Genomic DNA, 26,883 nt, shown 5'->3' with positions numbered 1-26,883 from the left:
TTTGGCACGAATCATTTGAAGGTTGGTACTATATAAAAATAATATGCATTTAATACTAGCGACGCCATCTATGTGTCAGACCGGGGACTTAGCAGCCAACCTGTTATATTGTCTCGAGGATAAAAGCTTAGTACCAGCCCCCAGCAACATACATAGAACCCCTTCCCTTACCCATACTATTTAAACACGTTTGAAAGAAAACAAATACACTGTGTTTTTATTACCATTTGTATTGTTGTAAGCGTCTTATTTGTTTTCTTATTTAAACTTTATTTAATTTGCACTAGAATATTGTATTTGGTTTATTAAATTAGTAGTATTTTATAATAATATATAGAATAGTTTGTTGTTCGATGTATGGCCATCAATTTGTAATAAGTCTGGTTCTAAAAGAGGCTGTAAGCAGCAATAACAGTAACATGTAAATCATTGTAGGGCTAGTTCGCGTTAAAGACGCAGCGCCATCTGTTGACTTTTCCTCAGTGTTGCCGCCACCAAAACTAGCAACAGCAACTTTCTCTTTGACATCAGCAATTATGTTAGGGGGAATTTCAACTGAAATGAGAACATAAAGACAATTTTCCTAAAATCTCTTGGAAAACAATAGCAAATCGAGAATTGCGATAAAAAAAATAACAATAAAAACAAGTAAGGAAAGTCTAAAGTCGGGCGGGACCGACTATATTATACCCTGCACCACTTTGTAGATCTAAATTTTCGATACCATATCACATCCGTCAAATGTGTTGGGTGCTATATAAAGGTTCGTCCCAAATACATACATTTAAATATCACTTGATTTGGACAGAATTTGATAGACTTTTACAAAATCTATAGACTCAAAATTTAAGTTGGCTAGTGCACTAGGGTGGAACACAATTTTAGTAAAAAAAAATATGGGAAACATTTAAATCTGAAGCAATTTTAAAGAAACTTCGCAAAAGTTTATTTATGATTTATCGCTCGATATATATGTATTACAAGTTTAGGAAAATTAGAGTCAGTTTTACAACTTTTCGACTAAGCAGTGGCGATTTTACAAGGAAAATGCTGGTATTTTGACCATTTTTGTCGAAATCAGAAAAACATATATATGGGAGCTATATCTAAATCTTAACCGATTTCAACCAAATTTGGCAGGCATAGCTACAATGCTAATTCTACTCCATGTGAAAAATTTCAACTAAATGGGAGCAAAAAATTGGCCTCTGTGGTCATATGAGTGTAAATCGGGCAAAAGCTATATATGGGAGCTATATATAAATCTGAACCGATTTCAATCAAATTTGGCACGCATAGCTAGAATGCTAAATCTACTCCCTGTGCAAAATTTCAACCAAATTGGGCCAAAACTCGGGCTTCTGGGGCCATATAAGTCCATATCGGGCGAAAAATATATATGGAAGCTATATCTAAATCTGAACCGATTTCAATCAAATTTTGCACACTTGACTATACTACTAATTGTACTCCTAGTGCAAAATTTCAACCAAATTCGGCCAAAACTCGGGCTTCTGGGGCCATATAAGTCCATATCGGGCGAAAAATATATATGGAAGCTATATCTAAATCTGAACCGATTTCAATCAAATTTTGCACACTTGACTATACGACTAAGTGTTATGCTAATACAAAATTTCAAGCAAATCGGTATAAAACTCTGGCTGCTGGGTCCATATTAGTGCATATCGGGCGAAAGATATATATGGGAGCTATATCTAAATCTGAATCGATTTGAACCAAATTTGGCACACATAGATACAATGCTAAATCTACTCCCTGTGCAAAATTTCAACTAAATCGGAGTTAAAAATTGGCCTCTGTGGTCATATGAGTGTAAATCGGGCGAAAGCTATATATGGGAGCTATATATAAATCTGAACCGATTTCAATCAAATTTGGCACGCATAGCTAGAATGCTAAATCTACTCCCTGTGCAAAATTTCAACCAAATTGGGTCAAAACTCTAGCTTTTAGGACCATATTAGTCCATATCGGGCGAAAGATATATATGGGAGCTATATCTAAATCTGAACCGATTTCAATCAAATTTTGCACACTTGACTATACTACTAATTGTACTCCTAGTGCAAAATTTCAACCAAATTCGGCCAAAAATCTGGCTTCTGGGGCCATATAAGTCCATATCGGGCGAAAGATATATATGGGAGCTATATCTAAATCTGAACCGATTTCAATCAAATTTTGCACACTTGACTATACGACTAAGTGTTATGCTAATACAAAATTTCAAGCAAATCGGTATAAAACTCTGGCTGCTGGGTCCATATTAGTGCATATCGGGCGAAAGATATATATGGGAGCTATATCTAAATCTGAACCGATTTCAATAAAATTTGGCACACTTGACTATAGTACTAATTGTTCTTCTTGTGCAAAATTTTAAGCAAATTAGGGTAAAACTTTGAAGTCGATTGGACTAAAACTGCGACCTAGACTTTGATTACAAAAATGTGTTCACGGACAGACGGACAGACGGACAGACGGACATCGCTATATCGACTCAGGAACCCACCCTGAGCATTTTTGCCAAAGACACCATGTGTCTATCTCGTCTCCTTCTGGGTGTTGCAAACATATGCACTAACTTATAATACCCTGTTCCACAGTGTGGAGCAGGGTATAATAATAAAAAAAATCTGAGTTAAGATTTTTCTCTTTATCGAAAAATTTATCGACAGCATTGATTTTTTAGCTGCATAGAGAAAATAGATTCACTATTTACAGGAATTTCAATTATATATACGGGAAAAAATATCATCAAAATGGTTCCAATAAAAAATAGATTGAAGTTGAAAACAGATCAATGAAAAAATTAACTGATACAATAAAGTTCTTAATCAAATTAAAGAATAAAATTAGTTAAAGACATTTCCATTTTAATTTAAAAAATATTTCCAATTAAAACATAAGTAAGGAAAGTCTAAAGTCGGGCGGGGCCGACTATATTATGCCCTGCACCCCTTAGTATATCTACATTTTCCATCTCAAATCCAGATTAAAAATAATTATAGGAAAGGTCTATAAATATATAAATATAGAAAAACTTGATTCATTTCTACAAGTTTCCCACTTAGGATTGACGATTTCACAATGGTATTTTGGCCATATTTGTCCTAACGTTGCTAAAAGGTAAACATTTAAAAAAAAATCGGAGTGAAACTTTGGCCTCCGTGGTAATATGAAACCGGGGAAAGATATATATGGGAGATATAACATACTTGTGTCAAATTTGAAGTTGATTGGACGTGACTAGATTCACTTACGGACACGGTTGCTACTCGTGCCAAACATAATCTACCAAAAATCTATCAAATTAAAAAAAAAAAAACAAAAAGTATTTTGAAGTACACATTTTATTTCTATAAAAAATTTCTCAAAATTTTATTTCTATAGAAAATTTTGTCAACATTTTATTTCTATAGAAAATGTTGTCAAAATTTTATTTCTATAGCAATTTTTTCAAAATTATTATTTCTATAGAAAATTTTGTCAACATTTTATTTCTATAGAAAATTTTGTCAAAATTTTATTTCTATAGAAGATTTTGTCAAAATTTTATTTCTATAGAAAATTTTATCAAAATTTTGTTTCTATAGAAGATTTTGTCAAAATTTTGTTAAAATTTTATTTCTATAGAAAATTTTGTCAAAATTTTTCAAAGTGCCGAAGAAATCAATTAGTTTTTAATCAATTGTATTATTTTCATTCGTTTTGTTTGTTATTGTTGGTTTCTCTTCAATCATTATTGTTGTTTTTGATCTCAGCTTAAAACCATGCATTGACTACACTACAAGTGTAGCTTAACCAACAGAGGAAAAGTATGCTTGTCAAATTTATTTGGGCAAAGCCCTACAGACTGCAAGATGGTTGGATGTACAGCTGTTTCGGAATTACCACATTACTCATCAGCATCCTCTACATGCAGCAAAACTATCAACCAATTATCATAATAAATTCGGGTAATTAACTCAACCCAAAGTGAACTACACTTGAACCTTCCGAAAAAAGGATTGATAGTCTACACTTGTAGTTTAGCAAATACATGGTTTTAAGCTGAGGTCAAAAACAACACTAAAATATTATTTTATTTCAAACTAATTATGTGATTGATACTATCCATATCCATTAGATCAATTAATTTCGTGTACTCTTATATTTGTTTCGAAATTTTATCGGTAACACTTGGCAAAATACGGAGTATCACAAATTATTCTACATTAGGAATATTGAGTATACACGAAAAAAAAATATCTTCAACATTTTCCAGTTAAAATTTTAATTTAATAATATTTTATTAAAATTTTAGTTTTTTAATTAAAACTACAATCAATCACAAATCATCAATTACTATTTTAATTGGTGTTGATGATTTGATTGAAGAAGTTGCAATGGAAAAATTGTTGGGTTAATTTCATTATGGAACACAAAAATACATTTTTCTCTGCAGCAATTCGGATCACAGACTTTATTCTATAGAAAATTATAACAAAAACTAAGATGGTTTCCTTCACTAGAAAAAATGCCGCTTCTATGATTTCCTCTTTAACATCTGGATATTTATAAATGGATTTTTTATAAACAATATCTTACCTTTTGTATTCCTTTCATCCACATCATTTATTGTGAATATATATGGCGTAGAGAATTTCGACCATCCCTTCGTATTTCTGGTTTTCATTCTTGTCTGCCATTCGCCTGGCAGCAATTCCATTTCATGGGTTACTTTCCAAATACCATCTTCGTGACGATGTGTGTGTAACACTGTTGTGGTACTCCATGTATAAGACTACAAAATAAAAATGACTTTAAAAATATATGTATTTTTGTGCCATAGATTAGAAATCAACAACAAAATGGTTTTATGAATATCTACCCCAGTCATTTTGTAATCGAGTACAGCCTCCGACAAAGGTTGTAAGCTTCGTACCAACCAATAGAGTGTTACCACATTTCCTTTAATTTTGATATCTTCAAATTGTCCCTTCTCTGGTTCGAGCATTAAATGTACTCTCAATTCACTGGAGCCAATGGTATTCTAAGAGAGAGAGAGAGAGAGTTGATAAGAAAATTAAAGTTATAAATAAATTAAAAATTTAATAATAAAATAAAAAATTATTTATAAATAATTTTTTAAAAAATATTATGTTCATATTTTCACGAAAAATTGCGGAGAAACCGCGAAAATACGAAATTTCATTTGTAAGGGACGTGCTCTTTAAGAACGTCACAAAAGGTGAATGTTAGTGTTTTGAAATGACACTTTACAAAAAAATAAAATGAATATAGAAAATTATTAATTTTTTGGATCAAAAAAGAATATATTATGTTTCTCCATATCTATACTACATCTCCTTTCGACCTGCCCTGTCCTACACAATACCCGCATGTCCTATCTAAATACTTCAGATACATTTGACTTATTAAAATTACCAACAACTGAAAATATTGTAAAGATATATAATTTTTTGCTGATTTTAAACTTACATAACAAAATATAATTTTTAATACTCATTGGTTACTAGTATAAAGAAAGTAAGCCGATAGCCTTTGTAGCTAGTGCTTTAATGTTTATTATAGTTTTTAGAATTGTAATAAATAAATAAATAAATATGTTAAAATATTATGTTTTGTACATCACATTTTCTTAAATATTATGTCTCTGGGTACAAACCTATAATAATTTAGAAATTTCGTATAAATACAAATGTGTTTAGAAAAGTCAGATAGAGCGAGAGAGAATAGAGAAAAAAGATAACGATGGCGATGAAGATAGATAACGAAATATCTCAACATAACATAGCGAGATAATCAAATCAGAGCAAATGGTGCTCTATTGGAGAGACATAGTTTTCGTGCATAAATGTGCTTGAATTCGTTTCGGCATGCGTCTGTCACTTTCAATTTTGTATTCGGAGAACGAACAGATATCGACAAATAGAATAGATATTTATATATAAAAGAAACTGGAAATTTGTGTTTGTGTTGAGAGCCGCATTTGTATCAGTTTCACGGTTGCCACTCGTGCAAAAAATAATCTATCAAAATTTGGAGGAAATTTTACTAAAATCTACAAAATAAAAAAAAAAAAAATAATTTTGAGTTTTTGATCAAATTTTTATGGTTAGTGTGAAAAAATGTTTTTTTTCTTCAAAAGAAATGTTTTATTATTTTATTTTAAAACTTTTTTAGTATATAAATTATTATATGTAATGATGTATAAATATCCCTTGAATTGTAAAAGTGTAGAATTTTAAATGTTTTAGCGATTTTAGCTGGCACCAACAAGGGAAAGTTACTACTTCTACATAAAGGGATAACTTTCTCACAATGGACTTTGATAATACGATCTAACACGAAGATTAAAATGTTTAAAGATAATGAATTTATTGACAATTTTGATAAAATTTTATTTCTTTAGAAAATTTTGTCAAAATTAAGTTCTATAGAAAACTTTGTCAAAATTTTATTTCTATAGAAGATTTTGTCAAAATTTTATTTCTATAGAAAATTTTTTCAAAATTTTATTTCTATAGAAAATTTTGTCAAAATTTTATTTCTTAGAAGATTTTGTCAAAATTTTGTTTCTATAGAAAATTTTTACAAAATTGTATTTCTATAGAAAATTTTGTCAAAATTTTATTTCTATAGAAGATTTTGTCAAAATTTTATTTCTATAGAAAATTTTTTCAAAATTGTATTTCTATAGGAAATTTTGTCAAAATTTTATTTCTATAGAAAGATAATGAATTTATCGACAATATTGATAAAATTTTATTTCTATAGAAAATTTTGTCTTATTTTGATTTCTATAGAAAATGTTGTTTAAATTTTGATTTCTATAGAAAATTTTGTAAAAATTTTATTTCTATAGAAGATTTTATAAAAATTTTATTTCTATAGAAAATTTTGTCAACATTTTATTTCTGTAGAAAATTTTGTCAGAATTTATTTCTATAGAAAATTTTGTCAAAATTTTATTTCTATAGAAAATTTTGTCAAAATTTTATTTCTATAGAAAGATAATGAATTTATTGACAATTTTGATAAAATTTTATTTCTATAGAAAATTTTGTTTTAATTTTGATTTCTATAGAAAATTTTGTCAAAATTTTATTTCAATAGAAAATTTTGTCAAAATTTTATTTCTATAGAAGATTTTGTAAAAATTTTATTTCTATACAAAATTTTCTCAAAATTTTATTTCTGTAGAAAATTTTGTCAAAATTTATTTCTATAGAAAATTTTGTCAAAATTTTATTTCTATAGAAAATTTTGTCAAAATTTTATTTCTATAGAATATTTTGTCAAAATTTTATTGCTATAGAAGATTTTGTAAAAATTTTATTTCTATAGAAAATGTTGTCAAATTTTATTTCTGTAGAAAATTTTGTCAAAATTTATTTCTATAGAAAATTTTGTCAAAATTTTATTTCTATAGAAAATTTTGTCAAAATTCTATTTCTATAGAAAATTTTGTCAACATTTTATTTCTATAGAAATAAAATTTTATTTCTATAGAAATAAAATTTTGTCAACATTTTATTTCTATAGAAAATTTTGTCAACATTTTATTTCTATAGAAAATTTTGTCAAAACTTTATTTCTATAGAAAATTTTGTCAAAATTTTATTTCTATAGAAAATTTTGTCAAAACTTTATTTCTATAGAAAGACACTGAATTTATTGAGAATTTTGATAAAATTTTATTTGTATAGAAAATTTTGTTTAAATTTTGATTTCTATAGAAAATTTTGCCAAAAATTATTTCTATATTGTTGTTTTTGATCTCAGCTTAAAGCCATGCATTGACTAAACTACAAGTGTAGCTTAACCAAAAGAGGAAAAGTATGCTTGTCAAATTTATTTGGGCAAAGCCCTATAGACTGCAAGATGGTTGGATGTACAGCTGTTTCGGAATTATCACATTCCTCATCAGCATCCTCTACTTGCAGCAAAACTATCAACCAATTATCAGGATAAATTCGGGTAATTCACTCAACCCAAAGTGAATTACACTTGAACCTTCCGAAAAAGGGTTTTATAGTCGGCTACTACCTAAACAAATTTTGCAAGCATATCTCTTTTCCTTTGTCAAACTCAAATCATCGATTTGAATATAGTTGATTGGGTTTGTTTTTGAGCGTGCTTCCTCTATCTTCATTCGTTTTGTTTGTTATTGTTGGCTTCTCTTCAATCGTTATTGTTGTTTTTAATCTCAGCTTAAAGCCATGCATTGACTAAACTACAAGTGTAGCTTAACCAAAAACTTTGTCAAAATTTTATTTCTGTAGAAAATTTTGTAAAAATTTATTTCTATAGAAAATTTTGTCAAAATTTTATTTCTATAGAATATTGTGTCAAAATTTTATTTCTATAGAAAATTTTATTTCTATAGAAAATTTTGTCAAAATTTATTCCTATAGAAAATTTTGTCAAAATTTTATTTCTATAGAATATTGTGTCAAAATTTTATTTCTATAGAAAATTTTGTCAAAATTTTATTTCTGTAGAAAATTTTGTCAAAATTTATTTCTATAGAAAATTTTGTCAAAATTTTATTTCTATAGAAAATTTTGTCAAAATTTGGTTTCTGTAGAAAATTTTGTCAAAATTTTATTTCTATAGAAAATTTTGTAAAAATTTTATTTCTATAGAAAATTTTATCAAGATTTTATTTCTGTAGAAAATTTTGTCAAAATTTATTTCTATAGAAAATTTTGTCAAAATTTTATTTCTATAGAAAATTTTGTCAAAATTTTATTCCCAAAATTTTTTTCTCAAAATTTTATTTTTATAGAAAATTTTATTTTTATAGAATGGTTTGTCAATATTTTATTTCTATTTTTTAAAAAATTTATTTCTATTTTGTTAAAATTTTATTTCTACAGAAAAAAATAGTAGAGAGAAATATTTGCAAAATCTACCAAAGCATCGAGAATTCTACCAATCTACCTTTTGGTAGAATTCTACTAACTGTGGCAACCGCGACGGCGTTTTCATGCTGTGTCCAGTAACTCTAAATTTAAATTTAAAAATATTGAATGTCTATTTTTACTTTCATATAGATTTAAATTTTTTTCACCATTTACCTCTGCTAAACATTTGTATTCACCCAAATCATCCGTTGTCACATCGTTAACAGTTAGCGTGCTACGATTAAATAGTTTATCCGTTGACAGCGACATCATATGTTTTTCCGAATAACTTATTATATTATTATTTCTCATCCAACGCGTTGTAGCAATGGGTTCACCGCGATAATCACAATACAATTGAGCATTTCCGCCAATTTCCGTATTGACATGATGACGATGTGTTGTCACCTTGGGGGCATAATAAACAATCAATTCGAACATTCCATGTCTGGGTTTTGGAGAACCATCATCGTCTAAACATTGATAAATGCCACTATGATGTTCATCGATATTGTTCAGATTGATGGTATTATTGTCAACTTCCAATTCGGCTTCGGTAGAACGACGACTCTAGACGATATAGAAAATATAGATATAGAGTTAGTTAATACGCTTGATGTAAATGGTGTCATTTTTTAAGTTTTATATAAAAAAACTTTTGCCCACGTTACGTGTTTTTAACGTTAGTTTTAAGTCTGTATAAAAGTGGACCCCAGGATAAATAGCCTCAAAACTCAAATGAAACCGGGCCACAAATTTGGGTCGACGTTTCATAGTGTATATGAGTCCCATGAAAATTAGCCCCAACAAAATGTAATTGAATCACCCCAAACAAAAATTATGGATGATTTTCACTATTGATTTTAAAGAAATTAACCACAACTGATGAAAATGAATCCAAGCTGATGGAAAAATATGAAGTTTTAAGCAAAAAAAATTAAATATATGTTGCTGAGTACGAATCTCTTGAAAATCACGTTAGCCTCATTTTGAACTCTGTCCATAGAAGAAAGTCTTAAGCCCTGGCCGATGGCCGATACAATGTCATTTGTAGCAATAAAAGATTGTACAGTTGCCACCATTATCATATACGAGATGCAAATATAGGCCCCACAATTACCCAAAAAGAAATGGGATTAATTTTAATTTGAAGCATTGATGTTTATTTTCATAATGCAAGTGGGTCCCAAAATACATACTACCCGAAAACACATTAACATTTTGGTATTGTTGTTTTCCATATATTTTCTTGGTCCTACTTCTTTCAGGTTTTGAGGCTAATTTTCACGGGGCCATGTTTATAGCGCCTTGTTGTAATTATCCCAAATTATAGGAATCAAAACACTCTCTCCCCACTCATTAATTGTTCATTTTAACTAGCCACCATATCGTATGAGTAATTTTTAATATGTAATTCTTATAAATCATACGCCACATTAGCCATATTTTATGTTGGATTTCCAGAACAGAATTTTAAACCCGATTTCGACCAAATACAAAACGGTTTTTAGCAGTGGATTATCGCCTCTCAGTAATGCTGCTCACATTCAGTGATGCCAACTCCCGAAGGGCAAAAAGCACCAAAAATATATTATAAATTCTAACATACAATTCTATATTAGGCAATATAGCTTTTGACAGTTAAATCAGGAGTTTGTTTGAATAGATGTCGTAAATAAAACTCAAGACTGTTAAAATTGAAAAAAAAAAACACCACAAGCACTAAATGAAAAAGTCAGAAAGCACCAAGTTGGTGTTTTTTTTTTTGAAAAGGCACTAAAAAGTCTATTTGGTGTTTTTTTGAAAATCTAAAAGCTCTAAAGCACCAACTTGGCATCACTGCTCACATTCCTGACCTTCTCTAATTGAAGCTCAGAAATCACTAAGCTTCTCTAAGTGATTTCACCACAATGTGAGAAGTTCAACACTGGACAGAATAGCTTAACCCGAATTATGCTGTAATTATTTTTATCGAATTTTGAAATGTAATGATATGTTTATCAACGATCAACCCGAGAAGATTTAGTGACGGTCTAATGTGTGTGACCATTTGGTCACGCTAGTACAGCCCTGGCTAAGCGCTGCCACTATACTTAAGCTGCACTCCAAAATTTCCAAGCGCAAAAGTCCAACAGATTGAGATCCGGAGATTTTGGTGCAGTAGAAATGAAGCGTAGAACCACCTCTTTAAGATGTTCTTGGTGCTGAGACAAACATGAGGCCATGCTTGTCTGTCCAGGTTTCCAATACTGTCTTTAGGACATTTTCTTAATAATATTCGCCATTTATCGACCGTGGAGTCGGGTCGATTAACACGAACGGGTAGCCCGCACACGCATTACCATCGGAAGCGCTTGAGTTCTGAAGGTCAATAGAAGGTGTAATTTCTCAGCTAACTTCTTTGGCATGAAAACCCGATAATTTTTTTTTCGCAAACTCCTCAATTAGGAAAGGCTTCTTATCGAAGAAAACAAAATTCGGTAGCTGACCACTTTCGTGCAAGCGAAGCAACTCTTTGTTTTTTTCCAGCACACGCATTACCATCGGAAGCGCTTGAGTTCTGAAGGTCAATCGAAGGTGTAATTTCTCAGCTAACCTCTTTGGCATGAAAACCCGATAATTTTTTTTTTCGCAAACTCCTCAATTTGGAAAGGCTTCTTATCGAAGAAAACAAAATTCGGTAGCTGGGCACTTTCGTGCAAGCGAAGCAACTTTTTGTTTTTTTCCAGTTCAACTTTTTTTCGAATCGGTGAGCTCTTGAATTTTGTGGGACTTCAATGGTCTTATTCTAAGCACAATTTTCAATATATGTTCCCTTCACGAGCAAGTTTTCTGCCACTGCGGCATGGAAGCGATCAAATCTGGCTTATATTTTTCGGATAATTTTTCGTGAGTGTGATCTTTAAAAGTTTTTCGTGCATGAGTACGTATTTTATTTTCGTGAGAATGCGTGTGCGCTAGTCCTACCAAAAATATCGTGGGTGAATAAAATGTTTCCGTCATGAGTGAGCGTGAGTAAATTATTACTCATATGTCCACCTCTAGAAAAAATCATGAACGGCGTGCTCATTTAAAAACGATCCGTTTATGAAAGTGAATCAACACACATGTGAAGTCAAACTGAGAACAGACGGGGTCAATCTGACAATGATGAAATGACAACATGCGTTGTCAAAACAACAACCAGCGTACATGAACTGAATACATAATGGTAACGAATTTATAAAACAAAAATCCGCTACGGTGACTCGAACCTGGATTATCGTCCATCGGCGTTAACAGTCGCCTTAGCACATTGTACCACCTAACGAATATTTTAAGATTTTTCATGGCCAAAGAAAAACGAAAGCCGTTCATGAAATCGTGAACGCCCGTGAACGAAACTTCGAACATTCGGTTTTGATTTTTCGTGAACGTTTGTGTTTCATTTTGTTACCGTCTGTTCACGATTTTGAAATGTACTTTTTTCTATTAGTGTAGTAAATCTAAATATTTACCACACCATGTGGCGTATGACGATTAAAAATCCCTGTTAATCATAGAACCCCAGGGCTAAATTAATTTTAAATAAAAGCGAAAAGTATGTTATTTTAAGCTGCTTTTGTTAATGTCTAATAATTTCTATATACATTAATATCATCTTTTACTTACATTCAAATACCATTTAATATTATTCGATTCTGAACCAGGTGTTCGGCATACACATTTATGAGATTCACCTTGTCTATAGGTTATTTGACGATCCAAAACATCGATGCCATCACAATAGATTGTCAGAAACTTTTCCACGGTCAATATAATATTTTGCGTAATGTTTTGTGGTAAAACAGTGCAAAAATAATTTCCACTATCCGATGGTAAAGCCTGACGCAATAGAATCGAATTATTCTTAAGATTCTCATAACGAGAATTCAAAGAAAATTGACCTTGGATAATGGCAGTTGTATCCTTGTACCACATGATGACATTATTTGCTAATGAATTACAAACAAAAAAAAAAAAACAGGGAAACAGGGTTAAATGATATCATTAAATTAATTGGTTAAGCTAAGGCAGTAATTGGATTTTTTGTGAGTGCCGTAAGATAATTACTTACCATGAAAATTTTTTACATCACAATTTAGCATTACATCCATATCGGGAGAAGATGATATTTTAACTTCATTTTCTATAAAATATGGAGGTTCTAACACTGTCCCCAATGGGTCTGTTAAGGGTTCTGGTCCGCCACTACTTGTCTCCAAATCATCATAGTAATCCTCGAAATAAAGACTTCGATCACCATCTGGCAAGGCTATCACCACATTGGGTGCTTAAAGCAGAGTCGATGTTAAGAAGTTATTACTGAAACTTTTGCCAACATTGGCACAACAACAACAAAAACAACAACAGTAACAAGAAAAGAAAAAGAAAACACCAATATTTGTTCTTATGAGAATGAAATGAATGAGATGTCTCTATATCAATGTATGTCTGAATATGTATGTTCGTTAGATTATAAATACGTGAGTGTATGTGTGTGTGTGCGTTCGGATGTTTGTTTATACCGTTATATCTATTCATACTCAATAGGGAGAAAATAATGCAGTGAGGTTATGGCAAAATATAGATGCAATCATGGCTAAGTACTTGCTGGCTATATATGTGTGTGGCTGTGTATATGTGTGCTTGTAAAAATGCGTGGGTTTTAAAACTACTCTCATTCTCTCCCTATCTCATGTGTATCATTGTCAAGATACAAATTCAAATTCAAGGTCGCCGCCGTTATGCCGGCAAAAATAAAGCAACATAGAGTAGTGAGTGCGTGTGTGTGTGTGGTATGAAGGTTAGATTGCCAGCTTGCTAAATAAATGGTTGAGTGCTTGCCTAGTTCGATGGACGATTGGCTGGTTGGTTGGTTGTTTAGTTCAGTTTTGGTGGGCATTTTTTCTTTTGTTTTCTTTTTTTTAATATTTTGCCAAATTCAACAATGAAATTACTAAAGCTATTTGTGCGTCCGTATGAATATTTGTACCTAAATAAATATAAAACTATTAAAATTTATTTATCTATCTAGATTTGTATATGCGTATATGCTTTGCGAACTTATGCTGTTTGTTATCTCTATTTCAAGCCTATCAGGGCATAGATATTCAAAATAGAACTGAACAATAGAGTTAAAGTTATATATGGGAATATATTTAAATTGGTAAAATATAAGACCACCAAATCTTAATATATTCATTCGACAAAGATTTCTTGAGTATTTATAATACGGGCCTATTTATAATATGGGATTGCTACTCCATTTGCAATACATCGAAATATCCTTCTGACACCTTCTAAGGCTGTTTAGGTATACACCAGTGGGATACAATGAAAACAATTAATTAAATAAAAAATAAATATATTTGTGAATAGATAAATGTATCCTTTGATATTTTGAATTGTTAAAATTTAAACTGCTTTGAAAATATCAATTGTTTAAAATTTTGAACACACAATGATCTGCTAAATTTTAAGGTTCAAGGTGAATATTGCTTGGCAAACATGAACATAAGAGCGAATGTAGTATGCACTCATAAAACATTAAACCACCAGAAAGGAAAATGTTGGTTAATTTTATAAAAGCTGATATCACAAAAATAAGTAAATATTTATAGACAACAAGAAAATTTATTAGACATAATTATTTTTATTTTCACTGGTTTCACTTTTGTCATATGGAATGTAGCAAATTTAGTATAATTGTTTAAAATTTTGCGCATTCTTAGTCTCTAGTGCGATGTTCGTGGGATTTTTTTTTGTGAAATATTTTTTCCAGTGTGATAAAAAATCTATGAAAATATTTCAAATGCTAAATGAATGCATTTACTGTATTCCGTGACGTCGTTAAATATTTTTGGTACTCAGAGTTCCAGATAGAATTATGAAAATACATTTGAACTATTAGCAATCGGTCATGCTAATCTTATCATGAAATACAAGGAAATCGTAAGAAAAAAATCATATGTTTTTGGGATAATCAAAAAGAGCTATAATACATAAAACAAACAAACAATTTTCCTGCTAACATAGATGGTAAAAATTGTTGGCTTCCTTTGTATTGATGACTGAATAAATAAAAAATAATTAATTAAATAAAAAAAAAAAAATAAAATAAAAGGAATCGTATAGTTTGTAGGATTATGTTTGAGTGGTCTAGCTGTGATTCATGCAATTTATAAAGACATATCCAATAATAATACTTGAACTTTCTGCATTCTCTACAAAATTATACGAATTTTAGAAGAAGAAAATTGTGTACCTAGGTGCTTTAGATTAAAATTTGTAGACTCCACAATTCGGAATTTAAAACAAAAACGAATTTTGACCCTTTTTCGAAAAACATACCTACATTCTCTCTGTCGTAACATTTTTTTGTAGACCTCTCCCATATTTTTTGTTTGTTTCTTATAGAACACCAAATTAGGATACGTTTTAAGCTTTTATCGGCCATTTCGGTGAAATAGTATGTAAGTTCTCATCTTCCCAAAATAGGCAGTTAAAAAAAAAATAAAATGTTCATTTGGCAAAACATCGATTGCTAAGTCGATCTCTGTTCCAAAAATCCTAATATGTCCATTAACTAAATGTAACATCGTATCGGAAAACAACTGAGAAATATGCAAATTATGAAACATATGTCTAAGATTTTCCCCTAACTTGACCTACGAGTATATTCAGAAATATTTCTTAAAACAATTTTTCCTTAAAAACTCAATAAATTAAAAAAAAAATTGTCCTTGTTCCAAAAACTATCAATTTTCGACTTAGCAGTGGCGATTTTATAAGGAAAATGTGGGTATTTTCGCACACTAAAAAAAAGCATCCCCGGTTCCAAAGATTTTGTCTTTACTTTAAAAATTTTGGTATTGATTCCGAGCCAAAGAAGCGGAGAATTCAAGTAAGGATACTTTTAAGACACAATTCTCTTTTAAATTTGGGTTTTGTGTACTTACTTCTAGAAAGCAAATTTTAATTTTTCGCTTTTTCAGCTTTTTTTCTTCACATGCTATCAAAGTCTTTTAAAAAGAGTTAACGACATCTTTATTTTCCAAATTAATACTCGACTTCCAGTAGAAATTCTGCTATGTTTCAAGTAAAAAATGTCTTTAAAATAAAGTGTTGGAAAACATGTCCTATATTTGAACGATTTTTTGCTTTCTAGTCAAGATGCAAACAGACAACAAATTTAAAGAAAATTTCATTAAATTTAAAGAATTTTTCTGAATTATTAAAGTCAAGTTGGCCTTACCCCAAATATTTTTTCTTTCATGTTATGATACCCATTTTTAAGTGAAATCACTTAATTATAAGGACAATATGACTTCATTGAAAAGTTTATCGACTTTTGGACAAGGAAAAAACTTTATATTTGAGAAATGTGTCTTCTATGCTAAGCAAAATTTGCATTCGTATTTTAAAGACATGAAATCTTTGACCTCACGGCAATATTTTTTTCAGTGCAGCAAAAAATGCTTCAGCAGTAAGAGTTTAGTTGCGCGTTTTGGTATACAATAAAGTAGGCAGTGCATCCACACTGCATGAATCGGTGGCAATAACGTAAACGAGTAATCAAACTAGTTTATGATCATTCGTTTAAGTTATTGCAACCAATTCATTCAGTATAGATGCATGAAAGGTAGTGCTGTTTTCCTTCACGCCAACAATGCTATACTCAAGATTATATATCACTTCTGAGCAATATTTCTATTAAAATGAGCAATTATATCAGCGCTATGTAAAGGGTGATTTGTTAAGAGCTTGATAACTTTTTTTTTTAAAAAAACGCATAAAATTTGCAAAATCTCATCGGTTCTTTATTTGAAACGTTAGATTGGTCCATGACATTTACTTTTTGAAGATAATTTCATTTAAATGTTGACCGCGGCTGCGTCTTAGGTGGTCCATTCGGAAAGTCCAATTTTGGGCAACTTTTTCGAGCATTTCGGCCGGAATAGCCCGAATTTCTTCGGAAATGTTGTCTTCCAAAGCTGGAATAGTTGCTGGCTTATTTCTGTAGACTTTAGACTTGACGTAGCCCCACAAAAAATAGTCTAAAGGCGTCAAATCGCATGATCTTGGTGGCCAACTTACCGGTCCATTTCTTGAGATGAATTGTTCTCCGAAGTTTTCCCTCAAAATGGCCATAGAATCGCGAGCTGTGTGGCATGTAGCGCCATCTTGTTGAAACCACATGTCAACCAAGTTCAGTTCTTCCATTTTTGGCAACAGAAAGTTTGTTAGCATCGAACGATAGCGATCGCCATTCACCGTAACGTTGCGTCCAACAGCATCTTTGAAAAAATACAGTCCAATGATTCCACCAGCGTACAAACCACACCAAACAGTGCATTTTTCGGGATGCATGGGCAGTTCTTGAACGGCTTCTGGTTGCTCTTCACTCCAAATGCGGCAATTTTGCTTATTTACGTAGCCATTCAACCAGAAATGAGCCTCATCGCTGAACAAAATTTGTCGATAAAAAAGCGGATTTTCTGCCAACTTTTCTAGGGCCCATTCACTGAAAATTCGACGTTGTGGCAGATCGTAAGTCTATTCATGATGAAATGTCAAAGCATACTGAGCATCTTTCTCTTTGACACCATGTCTGAAATCCCACGTGATCCGTCAAATACTAATGCATGAAAATCCTAACCTCAAAAGAATCACCCTTTAGAAGCTGCTCTAAATCGGGACATCGCCCACAAAAATCAGCGCTGATTCGGTTGTTTCGTAAGCAGTTGGTACTGCCTCTCTTCCTTACAATCCTGCTGAAATAGTGCTCCATTTTTTGCTGGTTGGTAATTTTTTCCCAAATCGGAAAAGCATATATAAAGAAGCTATATAGAAATCTGAACCGATTTCAATCAAATTTGCATACTTAGTATTTTAATTCTACTCCCTGTGCAAAATTTCACGTAAATCGGACTACAACTTTGAACTCTGTGGTCATATGACGGAAAATCGGGCGAAAGATATATATGGGAGCTTTATCTAAATCTGAACCGATTTAAATAAAATTTAGCACACTTGACTACACTACTAATTGTACTCCTAGTGCAAAATTTCAACCGAATTGGACCAAATCGGGCGAAAGATGTATATGAGAGCTATATCTCAATCTGAACCGATTTCAATCAAATTTGGCACACCTGACCAAATCGGGCGAAAGATGTATATGAGAGCTATATCTCAATCTGAACCGATTTCAATCAAATTTGGCACACCTGACTATAGTACTTATTGTTCTCCTGGTGCAAAATTTCAAGCAAATCAGTGTAAAACTCTGGCTTCTGGGTCCATATAAGTGCATATAGGGCGAAAGATATATATGGGAGCTATATCTAAATCTGAACCGATTTCTTCCAAAATCAATAGGGTTCTATTCTGACCCAAAACAGGAACTTGTGCCAAATTTGAAGGCGATTGGACTTAAACTGCGACCTAGACTTTGATCACAAAAATGTGTTCACAGACAGACGGACGGACGGACATGGCTAGATCGACTCAGGGACCCACCCTGAGCATTATTGCCAATGACACCATGTATCTATTTCGTCTCCTTCTGGGTGTTGTAAACATATGCACTAACTTAACATATAATACCCTGTTCCACAGTGTGGCGCAGGGTATAAAAAGTCCTCTCAAATACCTGTTCAACGATATAAAATAGTGCATTACAGAAAATGTCCGCTTAATTAAAGTGTTAATTCTACTACACGAAAAAGATTCCGTAAATTAACGCTAAATTTAAATTATTTTCATTTAATATTTGCGGATAGTTAAATTTTACTATTTTTTCGAAAATTTTCACAGCCAAATGAAATTTTCCTTTTTTAAGCATATCTCAAACATTTTAAAGTTCAATGGCCATACACATAAGTTGAATATGAACTAAAGCAAAAGAAAATTTTCGAACTATTCCCAAAAATAGTAAAAATGGACTATGTTACAGTACACTGAAAAAAATATTGTCGTGAGGTCAAAGATTTCATGTCTTTAAAATACGAATACAAATTTAGCTTAGCATAGAAGACGCATTTCTCTAAAATAAAGTTATTTTCCTTGTCCAAAAGTCGATAAACTTTTCAATGAAGTCGTATTGTCCTTATAATTAAGTGATTTCACTTAAAAATGGGTATCTTAACATGAAAAAAAATTTATAGGCTAAGGTCAACTTGACTTTAATAATGCAGAAAAATTCTTTTAATTTAATGAAATTGTCTTTAAATTTGTTGTCTTTTTGCATCTTGACTACAAAGCAAAATATCGTTCAAATATAGGACATGTTTTTCAAAACTTTATTTTAAAGAAGTTTTTTACTTCAAACATAGCATAATTTCGACTGAAAGTCGAGTCCTAATTTGGAAAATAAAGTTGCCGTTAACTCGTTTTTAAAGGACTTTGATAGCATATGAAGCAAAAAAGCTGAGAAAGCGAAAAATTAAAATTTGCTTCCTAGAAGCAAGTACACAAAACCTAAATTTAAAAGAGAATTGTGTCTTTAAAGTATCCTTACTTGTATTCTCCGCTTCTTTGGCTCGGAATCAATACCAATTTTTTTAAAGTAAAGACAAAATCTTTGGAACCGAGTATGCTTTTTTTTCAGTGTATGTTTAAAATGGTCATGAATTGACGCCAATGTTTTTTTCTTTACTTTTAGTTAATTTTTTTCTATGAGAGGGTGTAATTTCGTGAGAAGTAGTTAAAAATTAAACCTGGGCATTAAATGTTCCTGATTTTAACAACGCTTTGTGGAAATCTCAAACTGTGGAGTACATTTTAGTTCAATTTTCGCATAAGGTAGTTCACTGTTCCTATAAAGCCATTTACTTTTTTTCTGCGTATCTATGCAAAATTTCAAGTAAAACGGAGTAAAACTTTGGTTATGTACCTAAATCGGGCGAATGATACATATAGAAGGTATATCTAAATCTGAACCGATTTTCACCAAATTTAGTACACACGACAATATTACTAATTGTCCTCCTTGTGCAAAATTTGAAGCAAATCAAAATAAACCTCTAGTTTCTTAGGCCATATAAGCGCAGTTTTAATTTGATTTGCTTCAAAATTCAAATCATGGAAATCGGATTCGGCAGATAAAACAAACTTTTTTATTTTTTAGTCCAGCCCGTGGACATACTAGGGACCCACAAACTTGCAAACTTGGAGGAAAACACCTCAGCTTTCAAAAAAAATATATATTAATATCTATATCGAATCAAATGTTGCAGATTTTTTTCCAAAAAACAGCGACTACTGGGTGTCGTTTGAACTTGTCTAAAAGAAGGAGTTCATTTATCTTATTGTTGAACAAAGTAACGGACAAGGCACCTTGAGAAGAGAGGAGATTATCGTCTGAACCAAGGTTAAAGGTTAGGTTAAGGTGGCAGCCCGATTTGATTCAGCCTCACTTACACTATTCAGTCCATTGTGATAAACCATCTGAACTAACCTCCAACCATGTCTCAGTTAAGGAAATTACTTTCTAATTGATGTTCCCAATTGTATCTGGGAGTGTTTTCTTGATTACTAAGCTGAATTCATGCATGGAATATGGAGGCATCCATTTTCTAAAAATTAGCTTAGTCTAAGCTAAAGTGGCTTAGACTATTCAGTCCATTGTTATACAAAAATTAACTTAATATCCTTTAAAAGTTCTTCATAATATATTTTGCTTTAAATTCCTCATAGATTTTCCCAAATAGGTAATGGAAATACATATCCTTCCAAAAGTTGTAAACCAAGCTTCCTATTTTTCCTTCTTAATTTTTGGATAATTTAGAGACTTAGCTGAGTGATTGCGCAAACAGTATCAACAGTAAGTATCTGGCGTTTTCTTTTCAATGACTCTATTGATGAAGTTCCTTAATTTATTTGTCCATAAAGCTCGAATAATAAATCATTGTAAATTAAAAAATTATGCATTTGTTTCAGTATCAGGCTAACATGAAAGAAAGTATTACACGTCGTTTGAATACGTCTAAAATAAAGAGTTCCTCCATCTTAGTGTTGAGAATATTAGCGAGCAGCACTCATTGAAAAGAGAGTAGATTACCGTCTGCCAACGAAACTATCATACAACCAATTCTCATTTAAGAAAATGACTTCCTTAATTATGTTCCCAATTGAATGTGGGAGCTTTCCCTTGACCACTTAAGTGATATCATGCACGGACTGTGCAGGCGTCATTCTTCTAAACCATAACTTGGTATCTTCTTTATAGTATCTTCTATTACAAATTTTTCATAGATTTCCCTAAAGAGGTCATGGATATCCTTCATATCCTACTAAAAGTTATAAATAAAGCTTCCTGTTTGTACATTTTAGTTTATGGATAATTTAGAAATATGATTTCATCTGTTGCACGGTAGCCTTGGACCAATTGCTTTATTTCTGTTTTCATGTGTTTCGCTTTTACTTGTACATGCACTTTAACCTTCATAATGGCGTCGGAGCCATTCCTTTATTTTCTTTTTGTCGGGAAGTAATAACTCTGACCTCATCTGGTCTGGATGGCACACACAATGGCATTCATGCAACCATCAATGATTATTGTTTCGCGCAAGGACACACGGATAGCTGATGTCATTTGCTGGCATCAGCTTAAAGAATAGTGGCTACAACAATCCTTAATGCATTAGAAGGAAGAGTGGGAGTAGTTACGATTTTAAACAATAAACTGTAATTGATGTAAGAATTATTTGATAAAGTGTAAGTCTAAAACCATAATTCTTCAGAAATTATAAACAATTTTTTCTTCCTTAACATCATCATAGTTGTATAAGAAAGTACAATACCTTCAAATTTGATCAGGAGAAGAGAGAGCATGTGATAGAGAGAGAGTGGGAAAAATACTCTTACAGTGTTTGCTCAATTCTTTAAGCATAAATTTTACACAATATTTAAAAGGGCGATGGAAATAGTGCAATGCCATGATAACACAGCCTCCAGAAAAGAAATTGCCATAATTTGAAATGAAGGTATAATGTGAATATTTGACAGTTGTTATTAACTCTCTAATGCCCAATCCCGCCTTTAGGCGGGCTTAATATAATCAGCAAGCTTTTAGTAAAACGCAACTTAAGACAACAAAAATGAATAAAAGAAAACTTAGTTAAAACTATTGAAGAGGTTTTACAGCATATGCTGAATTTAATCGTATAATTTTTTCTTGTTTAGTTTTCTTCTTTTTGTGTCGTTAACATTGAATATTTAATTCGCTGGCAAAAAAAAATCGGACATTAGAGGGTTAAATTAGAATTGATAGGAATCAGTTGGGATTAAGGAATGAAGTCGATCCCCCAATTTTTGCTAACACTAAATTTTTTCCACAGACGTCGGAGGTTTGACGGATGAGCCCACAAAATTATTATCAATTATCCCTTAATGGATCGGATGAATCGTACGACTAATCTTAATATCAGATTTACATTTTTTTACTTCAATTTTGCATAATTTTTGTAAAGTTATTATAGAATCGTAGCATTGAATTAGGTTGGGTGAAATGGAAGCTTCAAAAATGGACAATTTTGAAGCTTTTATAAGCTTATATAAGTATGTATATTGATTAATTGGAGGCTACAAAAATCATCGGGGGTGGCTAAAGTCGGCAGCGCGATTCAGAAGTTTTGTTCTGTGGTTGTTATATAAGCACGGTTGCCACTCGAGTCAAAAATATTTTACCAAAATTTGTTGAACATTCTACTAAAACTCTACCAAACAAAACGTCTTCTATAGAAAATTTTGTCAAAATTTTATTTCTATAGGAAATTTTGTCAAAATTTTATTTCTATATAAAATTTTGTCAAAATTTTATTTCTATAGGAAATTTTGTCAAAATTTTATTTCTATAGAAAATTTTGTCAAAATTTTATTTCTATAGAAAATTTTGTCAAAATTTTATTTCTATAGAAAATTTTGTCAAAATTTTATTTCTATAGAAAATTTTGTCAAAATTTTATTTCTTTAGAAAATTTTGCCAAAATTTGATTTCTATAGAAAATTTTGTCAAAATTTTAGTTCTATAGAAAATTTTGTCAAAATGTTATTTCTATAGAAAATTTTGTCAACATTTTATTTCTATAGAAAATTTTATTTCTATAAAAAATTTTGTCAAAATTTTATTTCTATAGAAAATTTTGTCAAAATGTTATTTCTATAGAAAATTTTGTCAACATTTTATTTCTATAGAAAATTATGTCATAATTTTATTTCAATAGAAAATTTTGTAAAAATTTTATTTCTATAGAAAATTTTGTCAAAATTTTATTTCTATAGTAAAAATTTTGAAGAGGAATATTTTGCAAAATTTACCAAAACATCAAGAATTCTACCTATATACCAAAGAGTAAAAAATTTACCATTTTTGGTAGAATTCTACCTATTGTAGCAACCGTGGGTATAAGCCCTCTATTTATTTTATTTTCGTTAGCAAATATAGCAATACATTAAGGGTAGTAAAAGGGTTTAATTTGCATCATGCTTGAAGAGATTGGTTTACTAAATTAGGGTAGTCTAGAAGTATATCTTCTGAATAGTCTAAGTGATCCTGAAAATAATTCAGGATGCCACTTTAACCTAGAAGTATATCTTATATATTCACACCCATCTTATATATTCACAAGGAATTTGATCACTTCATAAAGCAAACTGTTATGTTTTTACCATGAACATGTGACATTTTTGGCGCAACCTTGTTGTTTTCTCGTACATTATGATCTGATATCGATAATCATTGTATGTTTGGGGAGAAAATAAATTTTTTTCGTTTCCATGTTCTCCATCCGAAAATAACATTTTGCTCTAAGAGGTGATCAATTCCTTCTCTGCGTATATATAGAGTAGACGTATGTAGTAACTGAGTCGCTACCCAGTCCATTTTGACAACGCAGAAATGGTTCGTGGGGGTACACGAAAAGAAAAAAAGTTTGAAAAACTTTGTTCTTTTGTATAGAGTTTTTTGAATTTCTTCGAAAATTAAAAAAAAAATGTTACAAAATTTTTTTTGCAATAATTTTTTTTCCAAAATCACAGCCTTCATTTGTATCTAGCATTTTGAAGTTTCATAGTAAAAATTTAATATACCACTATGTAATGCCGGAAATTTTCGAAATCTTGCGTACTTTTTTGGCAAACATGTAAATTGTTTTATCACAAAAACAATAAATTTTTCTTCTAAGCTAACTTCCTTATAACGAAAAGCAAATGGAAAACGAAATTTTTTGCTAAAATTCAGTTTGGGAGGACAAAAGATATTTTTTACGTGTACAACGTCTACTCCAAGTCCAAGGCCTAGAAAATTCTGTATCTCTCACTAACAAAAACTGTGTCTCTAAAAACATAGAAATATTATAATTTGGAACATTAAAAACTTGCCTTCTCTGTTTATCTCTCTGGAAAATTACTTTTCTGTGATGTAAATCGTTCCCCATATCTACTGCCCCAATTTTCAAACATGATTAAACCCTTTTGAATACCTAAGCGTTGGCAAACTTTTCTCGAACAATATGATTCTGACTAAATATACCAGCTGTAATAAGGATGCTCCCTTAATATGGGAGAAGTACCTTCCGACGTGTAGATTATATTAACCCTTTTACTGGCGATATCCACTACAGTGATAACACCATAGATTTTTATATACATCTGTTCTGTGGTGTTAAGCAATTACATATAAACACATCAAATGGCTGAATACTTCAAAATCTCTAGATTTTAGCCTAGGCAACTGAGTACGATTTACTTTAGATTTAATCTTTATTAATGGTCTGTAAAATCATTTTTTTTACAATTATACTTGCAAATATATGGCGAAGAAAATTATTAATTAAATATCACATTGTCCACAAGACCAATGGTATTTAAACAAAAAGAAGACAATTTCAATGTACGTCATTATAATCATTAATTTACATACACCTTCAAAACAAACAAACAATGGGGGATAAATCAGTATTAATGGTTGGTGTTGGCAAACATTTGCTTTTGATTTGAACACTTAATACCACCCCATCCACAACACCCATTACCTATAAAAGAGAGCGAACCCTTTGAGATATTTAACTTGTTGCTTTTACTAACATTTCCCAAATGATGTCATGATTACAGCCATGTTCCCAATATGCACCTATAATGGAAGCTATATAAAAAGACCAATAAATGACTTAATAAATGTTTATTTGTTTGTGTATTGGGTTTTTGTGTTTTTTTAAGTGTAACTAGAAACCATAATCATTAATGGGTAAAGTGATGGAAATAGTGCGTGGTGGATGGAAGCTTATTGTGACTCGTGTTGGTTATAATGCTATATGAATGCAAACATTCATAGCCAATAGTTGATGTTGTTGTTGGTGCTATTATTGTGATAAGTTCTTGAATTTTGTTGTTGTATCATTTTAAGGGAACTTTATTTAGAAGAGAACCGGATAAGCGTCAACTAATAAGATAAGATAACAGTTATGAATGGTATTGTAGTGAGTGTGTGAGTGTAATCACAACTGTTAAATTAAAATTGAGGGAAACGTTAAGGTTTTTTTTTTAACATCTTTATGGGTTTATTTCTTATTAGCTTTCCTCTTACTCATTGTGTGTTGTTTGTTTATTTTTATGTAATATTTGTTTTTTGTTTTTTTTATTTTTCGTGTAAAACTATCAAATAATAAAAACTGAAAGTTTGTTTTCCTCTATTGTTGTAGTTGCTATTGCGTCTATGTGGTGATGTTAATGTAAAAGCCAAAATAGCAAACCGTTAATCTTATGAAGAGAGTGAGAGTGAACTCAATGAGTGATATATGCGATAATGATGATGACGCTAAGGCAAAGAGCAGCGTATGTATGAAATGTGGGGCTATGTGTGAATTTTCGAATGCTTGCCGTGCTTGCATGAATACTGCGAGATGTGTGTGTCGGTGTGAATGCTCTAGATTCAATTTAACAATTGCAATAATATTCTTGGTGCGTTATTCTGGCCGCATGGCCTTTACATATCCTATCCATTATATTTGTATATTTTATATATATACGATACATATTTATGTTTGGTATAGTATATCAACTAAGAATATCTTTAATTATGATCGAATGGCTAATTTTAACACTTACCATTGCTGCTAATAAATCCTAAAACTAGGCAAATAATCGACAACGTAATCCCAGTTTGCATATTCATTGTCATGCTCTTGTTATAAGTTTTGCTTTAGGTTATGTAGTTTGGTGAAATCATTAAGGCTATAATAAAATGAAGGGAAGAGGAATTTGTGAATACACACTTTTAGAACATTTTGTTTTCGAAAAAAAAAATATTTGCCAACTATTTGCATTATTTATTTTAATATTGGTGATATTCAATGCCATTAAGTAATTTGGGTTATACATATATACATTTGTAATTATTTTTAAATACACAATTACACACATCTCATACATTGAGAACCGATCATATGCAAAATATTTTTTTGGTATTTATTTTTGTAATTTTTTTATTTGGTTTATTTGCAACAACACTGCCGCCTGGTCGCCATACATCCGTTGACCGTATTTATTATTACATTCCGTTTTGTTATATTTATTGTTATTATTTTTCCCCAATTTTTCAATATAATCCCATGAGAGATTTTTAGGTACTGATTCGAATTGATTGTAATTGTTTTCTATTATGTTTGTTTACTCATTAATTTTTATTAGTTTTCGTTTTTTGAAATATTTTTGCTTTCAATTTCATCTACGGCAATTGTTTAACATCTTCTATTCATTCACTCACTTGTGCTTTTCTAAAATAAAATGCACCTGAACTAATTTGCTTTTAATTTTTTTGTTTATTTCATATAACCACTACTCGGTCGCTCTAACAGAATTCAACTAAACTGTAAATTGCGCCAATAAGACTATTTCGAGTACTCCTCCACTACGGTAATAA

General features: G+C 31.0%; 1 protein-coding gene across 4 annotated transcripts; it reads right to left on the bottom strand.

Moving 5' to 3' along the window:
• Positions 1-210: 210 nt before the first annotated feature.
• Positions 211-26,883, bottom strand: LOC142238470 (lachesin). 4 transcript variants are annotated; one of them, XM_075310121.1, is made up of 8 exons: positions 26,728-26,883; positions 26,070-26,195; positions 13,036-13,251; positions 12,591-12,913; positions 9,114-9,509; positions 4,898-5,059; positions 4,615-4,810; positions 211-555 (listed from the first exon to the last, which is right to left on the bottom strand). In XM_075310121.1, exons 2-8 carry the CDS (start codon positions 26,140-26,142, stop codon positions 365-367), a joined length of 1,557 nt encoding a protein of 518 aa, XP_075166236.1. In that variant the 5' UTR covers positions 26,143-26,195; positions 26,728-26,883; the 3' UTR covers positions 211-364. The 4 variants fall into 4 exon arrangements, with proteins under 4 accessions (XP_075166236.1, XP_075166240.1, XP_075166237.1 ...); XM_075310125.1 differs by having other exon boundaries at positions 26,754-26,864; XM_075310122.1 differs by lacking the exon at positions 26,728-26,883 and adding an exon at positions 26,383-26,578.

This window comes from Haematobia irritans, chromosome 5 (assembly GCF_050003625.1).
Source record: "Haematobia irritans isolate KBUSLIRL chromosome 5, ASM5000362v1, whole genome shotgun sequence".
In the NCBI taxonomy this organism is placed as follows: domain Eukaryota; kingdom Metazoa; phylum Arthropoda; class Insecta; order Diptera; family Muscidae; genus Haematobia; species Haematobia irritans.
This window is presented reverse-complemented; position numbering and strand designations above follow the sequence as displayed.

Coding starts and splice junctions, on each gene's coding strand:
- LOC142238470 (XM_075310121.1), bottom strand. CDS start 26,142: ATGACAATGAATATGCAAACTGGGATTACGTTGTCGATTATTTGCCTA. Junction 12,914..13,035: donor TGATGTAAAAAATTTTCATG/GTAAGTAATTAT, acceptor GTAATTCATTAG/CAAATAATGTCATCATGTGG. Junction 4,811..4,897: donor TCGATTACAAAATGACTGGG/GTAGATATTCAT, acceptor TTTATTTTGTAG/TCTTATACATGGAGTACCAC.